The sequence below is a fragment of the Triturus cristatus genome, chromosome 7 (genome assembly GCF_964204655.1).
Source record: "Triturus cristatus chromosome 7, aTriCri1.1, whole genome shotgun sequence".
NCBI lineage: Eukaryota > Metazoa > Chordata > Amphibia > Caudata > Salamandridae > Triturus > Triturus cristatus.
Genome location: NC_140590.1, coordinates 1,625,268,756 through 1,625,287,571, shown reverse-complemented (window position 1 = coordinate 1,625,287,571; position 18,816 = coordinate 1,625,268,756). Strand labels below are relative to the sequence as shown.

The 18,816-nt window shown below is 47.2% G+C and overlaps 1 protein-coding gene across 4 annotated transcripts in view; it reads left to right on the top strand.

The window, feature by feature from the left end:
* The window catches only part of GMEB2 (glucocorticoid modulatory element binding protein 2), a 156,062-nt gene that overhangs the window by 70,517 nt on the left and 66,729 nt on the right, over positions 1 to 18,816 (top strand). For all 4 annotated transcript variants that reach the window (XM_085619598.1, XM_085619596.1, XM_085619597.1 and 1 more), the window contains exon 3: positions 549 to 637. In XM_085619598.1, coding sequence (XP_085475724.1) covers positions 549 to 637 — 89 coding nt within the window. The remainder of the gene's footprint in view (positions 1 to 548; positions 638 to 18,816) is intronic.

Sequence of the window (18,816 nt, the reverse complement as noted above, 5' to 3'; positions counted from 1 at the left end):
CTCCTTGCCCTCCTTTACCTCATAACTTCTGTTTGTTCCTACTAGACTGCAAGCCTATTTTGAACGTAAAAATCACGTCACTAAAGACCTGACTATGAGCGTAGCTCACATGAAAACTATAAATTTGAATTCGACCTTTAGCAAAAACAGGCATAACTAAGCCTTTTTGTGTATTTTAGAAATGTAATTTGTATTTAGTTAAGTAGTATGCTACCTTCTTTTAGGCTACAATTTAGATCGGAGTAACAGTGCTGTGGTATCGAAGGTAGGAAGAGAGCTTCCTTCATTTCTTTTACTGACTCTGTCAATCAACTACATATCCTTTCGTATAACTAGATTAGAATACATTTCTATCTAGCGCTAGAGTTAACGCTTATGCTGCTATTTTCGATGTCTTAATTTTTCCAGTAATAGCCTAACTAGCATGGTGCAATTTTTCCATGGTAGACATTGTTGACCTGAACCATTCTGCCTACTCACCTCCACTAAGCTGGGCTCTGTGTTGTTTCCTGCCATCCCTAACTAGTACCACTTTGTTTGTCCTGCAGAAGTCTACTGGAAGAGAGTCTGGACTCTGAAAACGCAGCTGATGCCACAGCCTACAGCGCTTCAACACAATTGAAAGAAGCGGTTTTAGGTAGGGACGAGGCATTTCTTGGTTTCTGTGCAATTTGTCCTTTTAAAACTACTGTTTTCTTTCACCCTTGACTGTTTACATGTTTCTCTTGGTTTTCCCCCATACTGTGCTAAGGCCTGTAGAAGGCAACCCCCCTGAACCCAATTTTACAAGCTAAAAAAAAAGAAATACACCCCAGACCCTAACTGGAGTGTGTTTAGGAGACTGTTTAATCTGCTGTGTGGTTTAAATTGTGCTTGGAAAGTTTATGTAGCACTCATTGTGGCTAGAAAAACTGATCTTTTTAAGTGCAAGAAAAGCGGTATTTTTAGTGGCTTTAGATTTGGGGCTTACCTGTAGGGTTGAACAGGACTTACAAAGTATGGATTGAGCCTGTCTGTATCCAAGGGGATTCTGACTTCAGGAGCACCTCCCTGCCCCTTACACACCAGTTTGTGCTTTACTAATTGACCCTCAAGCTTCTAAGAAGCCCTGAGTCCTACCCTCACAAATGCACAGGCCCTTAAGTTTGTGGATGGAACCCAAACACAGATATCTCCAGTTTGTAGCTGCAGCTTCTCTTCTCTGAGCCTTACACAGCCCAGTGAGCAAAGCCAAAGCAGGTGGTAAGAATACAAACTTTGTGCTATGTATTTTGAAACTTTAAAAGTGCTCTTTTTCCTCTACCCATGACTGTTAAAATGTTTCTCTTAATTTCTGTACAATTTGTACTTTTAAAACTGCTGTTTTCTTCTAACCTGGACTGTTTAAATTCCTCTCCTGTTTTTCACCTATACTTTCCTTAGGCATCTAAAAGGAAAACCCCTTTTTCACAAGCTAAAAAGGCAAAATACATCCCGAGCCCAACTAGAGTGTCATTTAAGAGATTACTTAATCTGCTTTGTGGTTTAAATTGTGTTTGGAAAGTGTATGCAGCACTTGTTTTTGGCTAGAAAAAGTGATTTGTTTAAGTGCCAAAAAGCTGTATTTTGGTGGCTCTGGATTTGGCCCTTACCTGTGGGGTTGAACAGGAACTACAAAGTGTGGATGGAGCCTGTCTGTATTCAAGGAGATTCTGACTTCAGGAGCACCTCCCTGCCCCCCTGCACACCAGTTTGTGCTTTACTGATTTGTCCTCAAGCTTCGAAGCAGCCCTGAGCACTCCCCTCACACCTAATCAAGGTGAAATAAGGTATAGACAAACCACATTATCGCTATCTTTAAAAAAAAAAATGTTTTTATTTATCGTTTTTCAACAATGCACAAAGTCATTATGATTCATCAACAAGCAGGTACATTTCACACAGGTTTAGTAACACAATATAACAAGCACATGAAAACGGATATATCTTCTTCTCTGTTATTGTCCTTGATCATTTATATCATATGTTTCATGTCTCCCTGCTCCTCTGTCCCTGTGACCTAACTCTGGCCATCAGCATCCGTGGTCCCGTGAGTGTTTTCTCTCCCGTCACAGACCTGTAGTTCTTCCCCATTAATTATACACTTTGGCGTGCTTCCTGCTTCTCTAGACTGGGTTGTAGTCCCGTTCCCCCTGGAGTCAGAGGTATTCCCTTAGGGGCTCCCATATGTCCTTAGGTCGGGATGTAGGCGGTTGTAGCTCAGTGTATAATTCACTCGTGGTGTCACAGTATGACATGCTCTTGAGCCAACTTTTAACATTGGGTTTTTGTCTAGTGCTCCAGCGGGTAACTATTTTGAGCAGAAGCATTGCTATGGCTACGAATCTGTGCGTGCTTTTGGGCAGCAAGTCCACATAGCTCATCAACGCTATCAATGGGGAGATTGTCAGTTGCAACCCAGCCATTTGCTGCACTAGGCTGTATACATCTTGCCAATAGGTATTTATTATACTGCACGACCAGGTCATGTGTATAAATGATGCCGCATGTAAGTTGCATTTGGGGCAATGCGTGAAGTTGGTATTTATTTATCCTGACCATCTGTTGTGGCGTGACATAAGCCCGACTAAGTATCTTAAAGTGGAGTAGTTTGTGTCTATGGTTGCACTAAACTAGCTTGGTTTGTTTACAGCACCCTTCCCATACTTTTTCTGTGAGTGGCTGCTCTATGTCAGCTGCCCAGGCTTCTCTAATTCTGGCATTGTGTTGCGGCATAAGTGCAAGGCATGCTTTGTATAGCCTAGAGTGGCAGTGCTGATGAGTATAATGTCCCCCCCCACCCTGTTTTCAGAAGTCATTTTTTCCTTGCCCAGCAAGTGGTGGAGAGTGGTTGTATATCGTGCGGGTCGCGTGGGATCCCGTTAGGAAGTACTGCGTTCAATGGTGTAGGGTCTGCTAGATCTCTCACAGGTTTGGCATAGGGTATGCGTGCATCGGGGTGGTACCAATGGTGGGAATATCCACACTGCTCTACCAGAAAGTAGAGCTGCATGTCTGGAACTCCAAAGTCCCCGCTGTCGTAAGAAAAGGTTAGTGTGTCCCAGCTAGTTTTTGGCTGCTTCCCTCCCCACACCAGCTTTATTAAGTGCGTGCGGATCTGCGCAAAAAACTCATTAGTTAATGGGATAGGTATGTTAGTGAATGAATAGAACAAGCGCGGCAGTATCACCATTTTGATGATGGCTATCCGTCTGGCTATTGACAATGGCAACTTGATCCATTGCTCCACTTGTGTTTGTATGCGATCTAATGCAGGGCCATAGTTTAGACGTAGCACCTGCTCTCTGTCTCTGTGTAGGTGGATTCCCAGGTAGCTGCATACAGCGCCACATTGTCAGCGTATAATGTCACTAGCACAGGGCCATGTCCAAACTGAAGACCTCTGTGTAAATGGTCTTTCTGGAAGTATCGTATGAGTGGGTCTATTGCAATTATAAAAAGTAAGGGGAAAGGGGACATCCCTGCCTGGTGCCTCTGGTTATGTCGAACAGTTCTTTTATTGTGCAGTTAAATTGAATGCAGGCTGAGGGGCTTGCGTATTGCAACTTTACCAGGTCTGCCCACCTTAGGCAGTATTGTATGTAGAATGGGTCTCTCCATGGAGTTAAGCGGTTTTTCTGCGTTCAAAAAAGCTGCCACCGCAGGCGTATTGGGGTTTATTCTGTTGACTACAGAGATATAGACCTGAAGATTGAGATCTGTGCCTAATGAACCCAGTTTGCGCAGGCGCTATAATTTGTTCCATTAAGAGGGACAGCCTGGTCGCCATCATTTTTGCTAGGATTTTATAGTCAAAGTAGAGTAGCGAGAGCGGTCGGTACGATCCGCACTGTTCGGGGTCCTTACCAGGCTTGGGAAGTAATACCAGGACTGCCTCTCTAAACGAAGGGGGGGCGGAGGGGGGGAGTATACCTGCTTCCAACGCCTCAGCATATACCTCTAAGAGGTGTGCCGCCAGCAACGTCTTATAGGTTTTGTAAAATATTCCGGAGAAACCGTTCATGGCCTGTTCTATCTCCTCGGATGAAAATTGTTCACTTAGGAACTTCCTATGTGCATCAGGAAGCCAAACCTTCCCGATCTCTCCCAAATATTCCCTGATCTCATCCATGCTAGCTACCAACTTGGTGGTATATAGATCAGTGTAATATTGCAGGAGGGCTTGCCCAATGGCAGCTGTTCCCGCTATAATCTGTCCTTTCACAACTCGCAATTTGGTGATGTAGTTATGCGTATAACGTGGCCTAAGTAATCGTGCTAAGGTACTGCCTGACCGTTCCCTTTCACATTATCGCTATCTTTATACAGTTAATATAAACTCTAACAATACACTTTGTGGGAGGGCAGGTCTGATAAGCAGGCGAAAAGGCTGTATATATTTGCCAAAAGAAAGATTTTTATTTCCCTTGTCAGAAAAGATATATCGGGAGGGTAAGGTCCCTTCTGGTTCCCGTCCTGCTGCTGCCTTGGCTGGGTCCAATGGGGATGCCGAACTCGACATGCCGGGATCCTCCCCGTCGTTGTCGAGGCCGTCTCCCCGGAGGCTCATAGGAGGAAAAGAGAGTGAGCCGTCAGTTATGTCTTTTATAATCCTTTTCTGTTTCTACTATAACAGTCACCACACCACGAAGTGCTGCACAGCTTCTGTTGTCTGATGGGTTGTGAAGGTGGGGGGGGAAAGAAAGGAAAGGGTATACCACAACCAAACTACAAGACTGTTCCGATGTGTTAACTGAGCCTTTTACTGCCCAATAACACGAGATACCTATTTAGCAGTGCGTGAAATAAAGGTAGTATCTGGGTTTGACTAGGTGATTAATGGTACACTGAGGTTCTTTTTTTTTTTTTTTTTTAGTAGGGCAAGCGTCGCGTAGGCAGATCCTAGGGGTGACTGTAGTGCCGCATTCTTAGCCTCCCAGACCCCTACCCGTATCGCTCACTGCACTCACTCCCCACTTCCCCTGAGACCCACCCCTTGATCCCTTGGGGCGCTTTTACTCACCGGCTCCGCCGCAACTCTCCAGAGTTGCGGCTGCTCCCCAGCATCCTCCGGTGGACACCACCACTCCTCACACCACCTCTCTTCCAGGTCCGCGTTGTCGCTGTCTTCTTTCCGGGCGTCCTGGTTCGTGGTCTCTCCTTCCGTAGTCCTCGCACCGGGTCCGTCTTCTCTCTTCCGCTCGCCCCGCCGACCTTCTTCTCTCCCGCCGCTGGTCTGATACCCCGCCTTACTGCTACCTTCTCCTTTCATTGGGTACCTGATAGAGCTTCCGGGGTCAACCCCGCCCACTTCCGGGTCCTCCTCGGTCTCCGTCTGTGGATAGACAGGAGAGGTGCATGGGTACTGCAGTTTTCGGCAGTCCCTCTCTTCCTGACGGTGGGGAGGAGTTCGTATTCTACGAGAAAAGCCCTCCCATGGCGCCATGCTAGTAAGTTCGCCCTGCGATCTCTCACACCCCCTTTCCCTTGCTGTCCTTCTACTGGGGGTCTGTTCCTGGGGAAACCTAGACAGGTAGTCCACATTTCCTTGTTCGCTCCCTTTCCTGTGCTTGGTTTGGAACCTGTATGGTTGTAGGGATAAAAACCATCTAAGGACTCTTTTGTTGTGGCCTTTGTTCCTGGCTAGCCATTCTAGCGGGGCGTGATCAGTAAATAAGGTGAATTCCCGGCCTTCCAGGTAATAGCGCAGGGTATCTATGGCCCACTTAATTGCCAATGCTTCTTTTTCAATAGTGGCATAATTCTTTTCTATCGGGAAGAGTATGCGACTGATGTATAGGATTGGTTTCTCTCCTTGGGGGGGTCTCTTGGGACAGAACAGCCCCTAGACCCTGATCTGAGGCGTCTGTTTGAAGGACAAAGGGAAGGGAATAATCTGGACTAATCAAAACCGTGTCTGAGGTAAGTGTTGTTTTCAGGGACCTGAAGGCTTGCAGAACCTCTGGGGGAAGGTTTTGTAGTATCTCTTCGGTGTTGATTTTTTTTTGGAGCAGGTCAGTTAGAGGAGCCGCCACTTGGGAAAATTGAGGGATAAACCTGCGGTAATAGCCTAGTAATCCAAGGAAGGCCCGAAGATCCTTTTTGGTTTTGGGGAGAGGGATTTGAGAGATTGCGGTCAGTTTAGTGGTTTGTGGTCTTATAACCCCCTCACCTAATAGATACCCGAGGTAGTGAACGGTCTGGGCTGCGAGGTGGCTTTTGGCGGGGTTAATTTTAAGACCATGTTGACCTAAGGTCTGGATAACGTGAGATAGATGTATTAGGTGTTGTTCCCAGGTGTCGCTATAGATGATTATATCATCTATATATGCGCCTGCATAGGACTCATGGGGTTGCAGCAATACGTTCATTGCTCTCTGAAATGTTGCTGGGGCCCCATGTAACCCAAATGGCAACACCTTAAATTGATATAACCCATCCGGGGTGGAAAACGCAGTTTTCTCCCTATCCTGTTTTCTAAGCGGCACCTGCCAATAGCCTTTGCACAAATCCAAAGTGCTGATATATTTGGCCTTCCCTATCCTTTCCACCATCTCATCCACTCTAGGAAGGGGGTAGGTGTCAAACTCTGATATTTTGTTGACTTCTCTGAAGTCGATGCAAAAATGCACCGATCCATCCGGCTTCGGTACGAGAATCCTAGGCGAGTTCCATTCACTCACAGAAGGTTCAATGATATCCATGTGCAGCATTTTTTGTACCTCCTCTCTTATAATCTGACGACGGGCTTCAGGGATATGGTAGGGCCTTAGACGAACCCGTTTTCCTTGAGGAGTTTTTATGGCGTGTTCGATAAGTGTGGTCCGACCAGGAGTAGTAGAGAAGGTGTCTGTCAGGGAGTGTAACACTTGGGAAAGGCTGTCTCGTACGGCAGGAGGCAGATCGGAATCGATACACTGATCAAACAAGGGAGGTCGTACTCCCGCCATGTTTACCGAGAGCAGAAAAGGGCCCTCCCATTTTTTTAGCACATTCACATGGTAAATTTGGGTGGTATGTCTAGCTGGATCGGTTTCAACATGGTATTTCACCGGGGTTACCTGTTCCACTATAGCGTAGGGACCCTGCCATTGCCCCAATAACTTTTGGTCTGACGAAGCCATCATAAGCAGCACTGAGTCTCCTACTTGGAATGTCCTCTCTTTGGTCCCTCTGTCATATTGCCCTTTCTGAGCCTTCTGGGCGTCCTCTAAATTGGTCCGCACAATAGTCCTAATCTGACTTATGTGCGTACGTAAGTTGGACACATAGTCGGTGTGGGGTTTAGAGGTATCTGGTTCTTTTTCCCATCCCTCTTGAGCCATTTCTAATAAGGTACGGGGTTTATGCCCATATAACAATTCAAAGGGCGAGTAGCCGGTGATTTTTTGTTCCTTGCATCAAATGGCGAATAAGGCCAGAGGTAGTATATCCTCCCATTTTCGTGTTTCAAGGGCCAAAAGCTTCTTTAGAGTGGTCTTAATGGTGGCATTGTACCTTTCCACTAATCCATCTGTTTGCGGATGGTAAGCCGCTGTTCTGATCTGTTTGACCCCTAACTGGGAGCAGACCTGTCTCATTAAGCGGGATACAAAAGGGGTCCCTTGGTTGGTCAGGATTTCCTTTGGGAATCCGACCCGTGAGAAAACAGTAATCATAGCTTTAGATATGTTAGGGGCATCAGGTCGACGCAAGGGTATGGCCTCCGGGAATCGAGTGGCGTAGTCTACTATGACAACGACATACCGACACCCACTGCGGGAAGGTAATAAAGGTCCTATTATATCCATACTGCTACGGTGAAATGGCTCGTCTATTATGGGAAGGGGCCGCAGAATAAAGGTCCTATTATATCCATACTGCTACGGTGAAATGGCTCGTCTATTATGGGAAGGGGCCGCAGAGGAGCTCTGGGAGGACGATATCTACTGTTCTTTTTGCACACTGGACACTCTCTGCAGTATCTCTTGACATGTTGATAAATCCCTGGCCAATAGAACCGTTCCATAATCAATTTCTCAGTTTTCTCTGCCCCAAAATGACCTCCTAATAAGTGGCTGTGGGCAAGGACCAGTACTTTTTCCTTGAAGGAGCCTGGAATCAATAACTGGGCTTTTTGTGTGGGGGATCCTTTTCTATATAGTAAACCATATTTCTTAAAGAAATAAGGACCTACGTGGTGTGGATCTTCGTCGTCTAGGGCTTGGTTCCAAGCTTCTTGTAGTTCCGGGTCCTCTCGCTGTGCGGCATGGAAACTTCTATCGGTTTCCCATGGGTTCTCGTCCAGAAGGACAGGTAACGCCAGTGGGCTTCTGGATTTGTCAGCTCTCCTTTGTTTCCTGCTTTTTCTCATTTTTGCTGGAGGCCACTCCTTGTCTTTGTCTTGGGAAAATGGTGCGGAAGACCACCACTCTTCTTCCTTGGAACTGGTGCCGTGTAACAACTGAGACAACTTTGGGAAATCGTTCCCGAGTATAGCTTGTTCCGGTAATCGAGGTAACAGTTAGGATGGTTCCTGAGTCTTGTGGATGTTGGATTTGTACTTGGGCTGTGGGATAGGGTTTAGTATCCCCATGAACACAATGGATTGCTACAGTTCCATCAATGGGGCCGATACGATTCCCCAGTTCTTGTGGCCGTATTACACTGTGTAAACACCCTGTATCAGCTAGGGCAGTCATTGGTTTGCCATTCACGGATATTGCGCATCGATAGGGGGCCTTTTCCTTTTCAGCAGAAGTGCAGTAATAATTACGGGCCATCCCTATTTCCATCAGTTCCTCCTTCAGGGGGCAAAACCGGGCGATATGTCCCATTCCTCCACACTGGAAACATTGAGGACCCATTGACAGGGGTCGAGGGGCGGGTACTCCGGGGACAATGGTTATAGGCTCCGGTCTTTTAGCTACCTGTGGTCGTAGTGGACGATGGGTCCCGGGACCCGTGGTTTTCCCGGTGGACTCTTCGCGCCCCTTCTGTACCTCTTGGGCCCTATTATAGGCACTGGCAGTTTCCACTGCTGTTTCAAGGGTAAGGTTGGCCTGTTGTCGCACCCACCTTTGGATGGGGGGTGCAGGGAGGACAGGTATTGTTCTAAATATATTTTCGCCATAATCCCCTCCTTATTTGTGGTGGTGGGTTTTAACCACCGATCGGCCATGTCCTTTACCCTAAAGTATAAGGCTCGGGGGGGTTTCTTGTGGTCCCTCCTTCATTTGTCGCAGTCTTCGCCGATATGTCTCATCATCTACACCCAACCTTTCCATGATGCAGCGTTTTACGTCGGCGTAGGGAACCACCCCCTGTACTGTTGCGGCCTGATAGGTGGCCTGTAGGTCTCCTGATAGGAGAGGACCCAGATATTGGCCCCATTTATCGGCCGGCCAGGAAGCCGCAGTCGCCATTCGTTCAAAATTAGTAAAAAAAAAAGTCCGGGTCTTCACCAGGCACGTAGCGCTGCAGGACCACAGAAGGAAGGGTGGTGAGACCTCTCTGGTGTCCAAGGGCCTCGGTAATCTTGTCCATAGCCGCCCCATGGGTTTGTCCCTGTCCTGTGAGCACTTGTTGCAACTTGCCCCAGTCTTCTTCCACTACTGTCAGGAAGCGCTTCATCACTTTGCCCAGATGCTCCTGGTTTTCGGCCATTTTAGCTAAGGCAGCCTCCATGAGGCCTTTCAATCCCACTTCTGACACCACTTGTGGGAGGGCAGGTCTGATAAGCAGGCGAGGAGGCTGTATATATTTGCCAAAAGAAAGATTTTTATTTCCCTTGTCAGAAAAGATATATCGGGAGGGTAAGGTCCCTTCTGGTTCCCGTCCTGCTGCTGCCTTGGCTGGGTCCAATGGGGATGCCGAACTCGACGTGCCGGGCTCCTCCTCGTCGTTGTCGCGGCCGTCTCCCCGGAGGCTCATAGGAGGAAAAGAGAGTGAGCCGTCAGTTATGTCTTTTATAATCCTTTTCTGTTTCTACTATAACCGTCACCACACAACGAAGTGCTGCGCAGCTTCTGTTGTCTGATGGGTTGTGAAGGTGGGGGGGGGAAGAAAGGAAAGGGGATACCAGAACCAAACTGCAAGACTGTTCCGATGTTTTAACTGAGCCTTTTACCGCCCAATAACACGAGATACCTATTTAGTAGTGCGTGAAATAAAGGTACTATCTGGGTTTGACTAGGTGATTAATGGTACGCTGAGGTTCTTTTTTTTTTTTAGTAGGGCAAGCGTCGCGTAGCCAGATCCTAGGGGTGACTGTAGTGCCGCATTCTTAGCCTCCCAGACCCCTACGCATATCGCTCACTGCGCTCACTCCCCGCTTCCCCGGAGACCCACCCCTTGATCCCTTGGGACGCTTTTACTTACCGGCTCCGCCGCAACTCTCCAGAGTTGCGGCCGCTCCCCAGCATCCTCCGGCGGACACCACCACTCCTCACACCACCGCTCTTCCGGGTCCGCGTCGTCGCTGTCTTCTTTCTGGGCGTCCTGGTTCGTGGTCTCTCCTTCCGTCGTCCTCGCACCGGGTCCGTCTTCTCTCTTCCGCTCGTCCCGCAGACCCCGCCTTACTGCTACCTTCTTCTCTTTCATTGGGTACCTGATAGAGCTTCCGGGCTCAACCCCACCCACTTCCGGGTCCTCCTCGGTCTCCGTCTGTGGATAGACAGGAGAGGTGCATGGGTACTGTAGTTTTCGGCAGTCCCGCTCTTCCTGACGGTGGGGAGGAGTTCGTATTCTACGAGAAAAGCCCTCCCATGGCGCCATGCTAGTAAGTTCGCCCTGCGATCTCTCACACACCTGCTACAAGTTCAAAGACTGCTACTCCTCTAGCAAACAAAGTCACACCAACACCAAAACACAATCTCTAGACTGTCTACTAATAAATGCTCGATCACTCTCTAAAAACAATCACCACATCTATGACCTACTCACTGACACACAACCTGTCTTACTATTCATAACTGAGTCATGGTTGGGAGATGACATGGCTCCAGTGTTGCATGAAGCCGTTCCTCCAGGCTATCAAAGTGTCACGCAAAATCGCATAGGCAAAAAAGAGGAGGTGGACTAGCTGTTATATATGCAAGGAAACAATAGATCTCACCAAAACTGACAACATTTCCATACAAGGTTGAGTGGCCCTCATGACCAGATAAAACCCTACATCAACATCCTCCTGTAACTTCTTCCTTCTTTACAGAACACCACCTAGCAGTGCAACATTCCTAGACCCATTTCTAAATACAGTTTCAAATGCTATGACACTACACTCCAACCCATGCATCCTTGGCGACCTAAACATATGGTTTGATAAACCCAATATGCCATATCCAAGAGCTATCATCACTGACCTAGACACACTGAACCTACATCAGATCGTCCACAAACCCACACACATCGCTGGACACATCCTAGATGTCATTTTTGCTGATCCAGAAATAGTTACCTTTCAAAGGATTACTCCAGTCTCATGGTCACACCACCACCTGGTAGCTTTCTAACACAAAACATCACAAATAAACATACCTAAGCCCACCATACATGCATCCACTTATTGACCGTGGAACAAACACAATTTTGAATACTTAGAAACACAGCTAACTTCATTCACAGTTCTAGACACAAATTCTATTGAAAACTTTGAGTGGTTCCAGGAGGTGTTTGATATCCTAATACCACCAAGAACAACAAAACAGGACAAAAGAAGGCAAGCTCCGTGGGGAAATGCAGAACTGAAAAAGATAAAACAACACATTTCAAAGCTGCAGCTCACCTGGACCAAAACAAATAGTAATCAAGACATACTTTACCTACACAAATAAGAATATACAAGACAACAATACAGAAAGCTAAAACAACAAGCATTTACAATGCAATGGTCTCGGCATTGTTAAAGTTAGAGCTATTGGCATTGCTCATGACATTATTTTTGTTTATGTTTTTGTTTTTAAAACATTTAAAGAAACGGCATTGTTATTTACAATGTCAATAGCTCAATCTCTCTCAAATGCGAGACCTTTTGCATTTGCACCCACACACAGAGCCACACACACAAAGCCACCCACACAGAGCCATTAAATAAAGCATATGAAATGTAAGCAGGAACAACTTAACGCTTTTACATTTATGCAGAAATCAACAAGTATTTTTGCCTGAAAACTACAGGGCCCAGAAAGGACCCATTTCAATGTCCACTGCTTATATGCTTACAAAACGTAAGCAGTATGGCTTAAAAACACCTTGGAACATATTATCAAGGAACGGCGATAATGTTATCGCTGTTACTTGATAATATGGCCCCACATTCGTGAACACAAAGCCGCCCTACACATTTTGTATTGCAATACCTCCAGGTTTGGCGCACTTCCCCAGGGGGGCGGGGGAACAGCGCTTCACTGGAAAACTCGGTAAAATGACACTAATGTTTTTGGAGTTTGAATAAAACCAATCTGCCCACTTTAAGAACACTCCGTCTTGCTTTATTTAGTTATTGTTAGGCTGATTTGTTGATTTATTTATGTAAATAAATAAAAGCATGTGTGTGCCTCCTGACTAACGTGTGATGTTATTGTGTGTGTGCCGAGAGAGAAGTCCTCTGTTTGGTCCTTGGGTAGAAGGAATAAAGGAAGGAATGAGAGAAGGAAAGAGTGACAGATGTGGTAAAACGAAGGAATGAGTTAAGGAAGGGATAAAGGAAGGAAGGACAGAAGGGAGGGATAAAGGAAGGAAGGAGAGAAGGAAAGTAGAAAGAAGGGAAAATGATAGAAGGTATGAGAAAGAAACTGTAAAATGAAGGGAGGAAGGACAGACGGGAAGAGAAAGGAACTAAGGGAGATGCTGATTTATTCTAAAGGCAGCTTCCATAAATACCAGTAAAGTCCCAAACAAACTCCGAGAACTTCAGGGCAGGGATGAACTGTGGAGGCAGAGATGAATTGTGGAGGCAGATACCTATGTAACTCCCACCCCTCAGAAATCCTTGCTGAGGAAACATAGTAAGGGTACAGAGTACCTTCAACTGAGCCCCGCCTTGCTGCTGCACCAGGCTTCACCCGGTACCCCGTCTCGGGACCGGGACTTCAGGATGGGGCCCGCGAGGCCCCAGGCTGCCTCCTTCGTTGTGGGTGCTGTCCAGTGCGGGGTGGGCTCCCGCCTGGACTTTCTTCAGCGCGCACCGGGGCTCCCAACAGCGCACGGGAGCCCCATTTGAGCAGACACTTCCTGCTACACCGCAGGCTCCGCCCAAGTCCCGGGCAAGGATGCCTGGCTTCCTGTGGGCCGCGGCGGTGATTCTGTTGCTTCGGCAGTAAGAGGGGTAGGCTCCCTCGTAATTCGAATATAAAATAAGCGGGGTGGGCACCCGCCATCATCAAGAAAGCAAACACCAGCGGGGTGGGCACCCGCAAACGAAACAGCGAATTGTCTAGTTTTTCATCAGATAAAATAGCGAGGCCACCGAAATTGCACTTGGAGTTCTACATTTAAGAACAGATTTCACTGAAAGTTACAGATTGTCATGAACATTACTCGTTCGTGAACATTCTGATTTGCATAGAGCACAGTCTTACCTATGTCAGCGAGGGGCATTTTAAGGATTTCGAGGGCCCTGGGTGAAACCTATTTTGGGGGCCCCTGTTCGGAACAGCTTAGACTTTAGGATTACATTTCAGCTCTATCATGACTTCTTTCGCCAAGACTGTATTTGCATCCAATATTAAGGGATAGTGACGTGTGTTTCCAATACTGCTCCACAGCAGCAGCTCAGTGAGAACGTTCAGGAATGCAACTTCTCAAGTCACGTGACTTAGGCATCCAGAGTGACTCGGGGCGTCGCGTGAAGGCACAGAACAGACATTGTGTTTGGCCAAGGTTTGGCAAATAATGACGCGCACACCTTTTTTTTTTTGTGTGACTTTTACAAAACCCGCCCTGCTAGTTCCAGACGGACAAAAATAGAACATGGCTATTCTGTGTGTGGAGTGATCACAGCAAATTTTTCTAGCCTTTATGCAGGGACGGCTTTGTGGTACTGCGAGCGAAGGACTGTTGCTCCTCCGTTCCCAGTCCCGCCGCGCACAAAATGGCAGAACCTTCGGATGCAAAAAAAAAAAAACCAAACACGCCCGCCAGCGAAAAAAGGGCCGGGCTGCCAAAATGAGAAAAGTTGCAAAAAAAACACCCCCGAATCCAAAAAGGACGGGGCCTGTTCGGAGAGACAAACCTCTTCTCCAATGGCTGGCCAAGATTCAACAGGCCAGCCAATGGAGAAGAGGGGAGAAGAGGGGCGGGTTCAAGCCCCTCTTCTCCAAGTCATTAAATCTCGCGAGCGAGACTGCGCAAGCGCAGCCTTCGCTAGCCGAGACCTAAAAAGTACTGTTCAGACAGAATTCAAAATGCTATGGGGCACATGCATCAAGGTTCTGACCGGTCGCAAACCGTTTGCGACCGGTAAAAAGCCATTTTCAATGCATCAAACCTCAATGCATTCGCAAAATAGGTAATCGCCATTTTTGCGATTACCTATTTTGCGAATGCATTTAGGGACTCGCAATTTGCGATTCCGTAAATGCAATGCATGAAGCATTTTAAAAATGCAACTTTGCATTAAGGATTCACAAATTACCATCAACTTCAAGTTGATGGTAGTTCGCAAATCCTTAGGAAAATGCACAAAATTTCATTTTTCAAAGTGCGCCACATGTGTACACTTACCTTTTTTGGCGGTGCATCAGGGGGGTCTTAGGCCCTCTAAGCACCCTTGAAATTGCATTTGCAATTTGCGATTACCTATTTGGTAATCGCAAACTGCGAATGCTTTCCCATTCAATCCCATTGGCCTCTAGGCCAATAGGAATGAATGGGAATGCATTCCCTAATAGCGAATCGCAATTTGCGATTCGCAATTAGAAAATGTGTAGGAATCGCTATTTATTTTGCGATTCCTACATGCTTGAGGAATTGCAACTTCTAAATAGCGATTCCTTGAAAATCGCTATTAAGGAATCGCAATTTCTTATCTTGATGCATGTGCCCCTAAGTGTACAAATAAATAATTTTATAAATTTCTCAAAGAATTTTATAAACCTAATTGCACCGAAGACACTTATCCTATGATTAACTTTTTTTTTTTTTTAAACCAATTTTATTGAATTTAGCTTGCAACAAAAAAACAGCACCATTCAGGAGAACATTGTAAAAGACAAGGCAAGGCCAAAAACACATCACAGTTGCATATAGAGACAGACATGAATAAGGAAGATATCGGCAAACCCACTCCAGTCCCGGACAGTACATCAATCCCCTTTAGTCTTCTATCACCCCAACCCATTTGTCCCACATTCGGCGAAACTTCCTGGGACACCCTCTGGCCGCATAGAGAGGCCGTTCCTGTGCGGCACATGTGTCCACTCCCGTGCGCCAGCGTAGGTGCAGTAATATCCAGCCAATGAGCTGCAATGTCCCTCTTGGCCACCGCCAGCGCTGTATTAAGAAAGAGCTTCGCAGCTCTGGTGCCATCCAGCCCCTCGGTAATGCCTAAAAGTAAGTTCAGAGGGTCGAGGGGGACCTCCCAGCCCAGGACCTCTGTGAGTTTCCCGGTCACGGATTCTCAATACCTCTGGACCGCAGAACAAAGCCATACCATGTGATAAAAATCCGCTTGGGGTTGAGGGCAGCGGGGACAGGAAGCATCAGGCCGAAGCCCCGCGCGGTGGAGGCACAGCGGTGTAAGATAGGCAGTGTGAAGGAAGTATATTTGGACCAGCCGAAGCCTTGTTGAGACTGCAATTATTTTGGGAGCCATCAAGGCGTCTCTCCAGTCAGCGTCCTCCAGGGCCCCAAGCCAACCCTCCCACTTGTTCCGGAGTCGAGATAGTGTGTTGGGGTGTTGTTTGTAAGGGAGCGATAGATGCGGGAGATTCCACCTTTCCCCAGGTTACCAGTCATGACCTAAGCTTCGGGTGGACTATATTCAGGTAAGGATGTGCCCTCTGATATATAGACATAACAAACAAGAGCAACCCATATGTCCCTGTGAACTGGGTATTACTATGAAGTAAGAACAATGTCCACAAGGAACTTATTCACAAACAAATGTTATCAATTTTGGAGCAAAAGTTAAACTCCTAACCGATTTAATCTATAAGCCAAACAAAAGTATCTTGTTACTTTGGAGTACTTATTTATTCAGACAAATAACAATTAATTGCATAATTCACAATAATATGAAAAAGTATATATATTTCAGTTTTCAGGCACAAAGAAAATAGTGAAGAAAGTGAAGCTAGAACCCAGTGTGAGTAGAAGTAGCCTATAAGGTGAAATAGATATAAAAAAGGTCTTTCTTTTAAAAAACAATGAGGAGCAAGTTAGCGTGTAACGAGTCTTTTTTGCTCTCCCTGAATTCATCTATCATCCTTCATTTTTCGATTGAAAGTAATTAGGTAAGCCAACGAATCAATGGAGTCCTAAAATTCACTTACATAACTAGTGCGAATCGGGCACTCACACCTTGTTTATTTGTAGTCCCCAGATTATGTCCTGATGAGACCCCGTACCCAGAGAGGGTTGAAACGTCGTCGACCTCAACAAAGGGAGAGCAAAAAAGACTCGTTACACGCTAACTTGCTCCTCATTGTTTTTTAAAAGAAAGACCTTTTTTATATCTATTTCACCTTATAGGCTACTTCTACTCACACTGGGTTCTAGCTTCACTTTCTTCACTATTTTCTTTGTGCCTGAAAACTGAAATATATATACTTTTTCATATTATTGTGAATTATGCAATTAATTGTTATTTGTCTGAATAAATAAGTACTCCAAAGTAACAAGATACTTTTGTTTGGCTTATAAATTAAATCGGTTAGGAGTTTAACTTTTGCTCCAAAATTGATAACATTTGTTTGTGAATAAGTTCCTTGTGGACATTGTTCTTACTTCATTCACTCTGATATATAGAAGCAGAGGGCATGGCGGAGCTGTAGATATCTGTAGAACTGGGAAGAGTGGAGGGAATACCGGGCCTGTAAGTCCTGGAAGGAGCGTAAGTGGGTCCCACTCCAGACATCACCCAGTAGTGAAATCCCAATGAGATCCCAGGGTCGGAATCCCAAAAGAGTAGCCACCTCCCGGAGTCTGGTTCCGCACCACAAGGGGGTATACTGGGTCAATTTGCCCGACCAGTGGGTATGGCACAAGGAGGCCCGCCAGGCCAAGAGCACTCCGCGAGTGACCTCAGGGAGAGCTTGGGAAACAGCGGTTCCGTACAGCATCCCCAGGATATTAGAAAGACCCAGGGTGTGCAGTTCCAGACGATACGCTGGGTCGGACCAGCTGCCATTAATCCAGTCATGCACGGTAAGGAGCCGAGTCGCTAAGTAATAAAGGTATAGGCTCGTCATCCCAAGACCTCCGTCAAAGGGCGGATCCGGCATTAGGCCAGGGCCAGCCTGGGCCTCCGCCCTCCCCATAAAAACTTGATGGCCAAACTGTCCATCTCATGAAAGCAAGATCTGGAGCAGGAGAGGTGCGTATTTTGGAGCATGTTTAGAAATCTGGGTAGAATCATCATTTTAAATAGGGCTATTCTGCCCAGAGGGTTCATTGGTAGCGTTCACCATTTAAGGAGGTCAGCACGGACTCGCTTAACCAGCGGGGTGACGTTAAGTGACCAGGCGAGGTCGGGGAGAAGGGCCACCCAGATCCCCAAGTACTTGAAGGACTGCCGCCGAAGAGGGATAGTCGACTGCCAATCAAAGCACTCCCGTGAAAGGTGAAGGGGAACCAGAACGGACTTGGCCGGGTTTAACCAGAGGCCCGAGGTGCGCTCAAAGAGGTCCAAGGCTCAAAGGCATCGGGGTCCCAACTGAGCAGGGTCCGTCAAAATAGCAGCACGTCGTCTGCATAGAGTGCAATTTCGTCCTCTTCAAAGCCGGGCCACTTCCACCCCGTGAGGGAGTGGTCTGAACGAATGAGGCAAGCAAGGGGTTCCATTGCCAGAGCAAATAGAAGTGGTGAGAGGGGGCACCCCTGCCTTGTGCCTCTTCTGATAGGAAAGAGACAGGACAGAGATCCGTTGACTAGGACCTGCGCCCGGGGCCGACAGTACAACGTCTTTACCAGGTTGTGGAAGGGGATTCCAAAGCCCATTTCCTCCAACACCGCCTCCTGGTAACCCCAATCTACAGAGTCGAAGGCCTTCTCAAAGTCTACGAGAAGGAGGGACAAATAGGGTGTCAGCAGGTGCCGATTCGCGTGGGCAAGGTAAAGGCATCGAAGGCAATGCCTGGTCTCTCTGAACGGCATAAAGCCGCATTGGTCTGGGTGAACCAGACTGGCCAAGTGCAGCCTTATGCGGTTAGCCAAGACAGACGCAAAGATTTTAAGCTCGTTATTAATCAGGGAGATGGGACGGTAGTCCGAACAGCAATTCGAGGGGGGCTGAGCCTTAGGGATCACCACAATGGTGGCTAAGTCTGTCTCAGGACGGAAGGAGCTGCAATCCACAGCCTCACGGTACATTGCCAAAAGAGGCAAAACCAGGGTGTCCCGGTAGGACGCATAAAACTCCTGGGGGAGCCCGTCTGGTCCCGGTGTCTTACCTGCCACCATGCGCGATATGGGCTCCAGAACCTCCTCGGGGTTGATCGGGAGGTCCAGCGCCTCTGCCTCGGATTTGCTAAGGCGCGGAAGGTGGAACCGTTTGCGCCGGAGGAGCTTTGGGAGTGGAAGGCTAGGTGTCCGCACCGAGTAGAGAGTAGCATAAGAAGCGTCGAAGCATTGGGCCACTGCCGTCAGAGCATGGTGGAT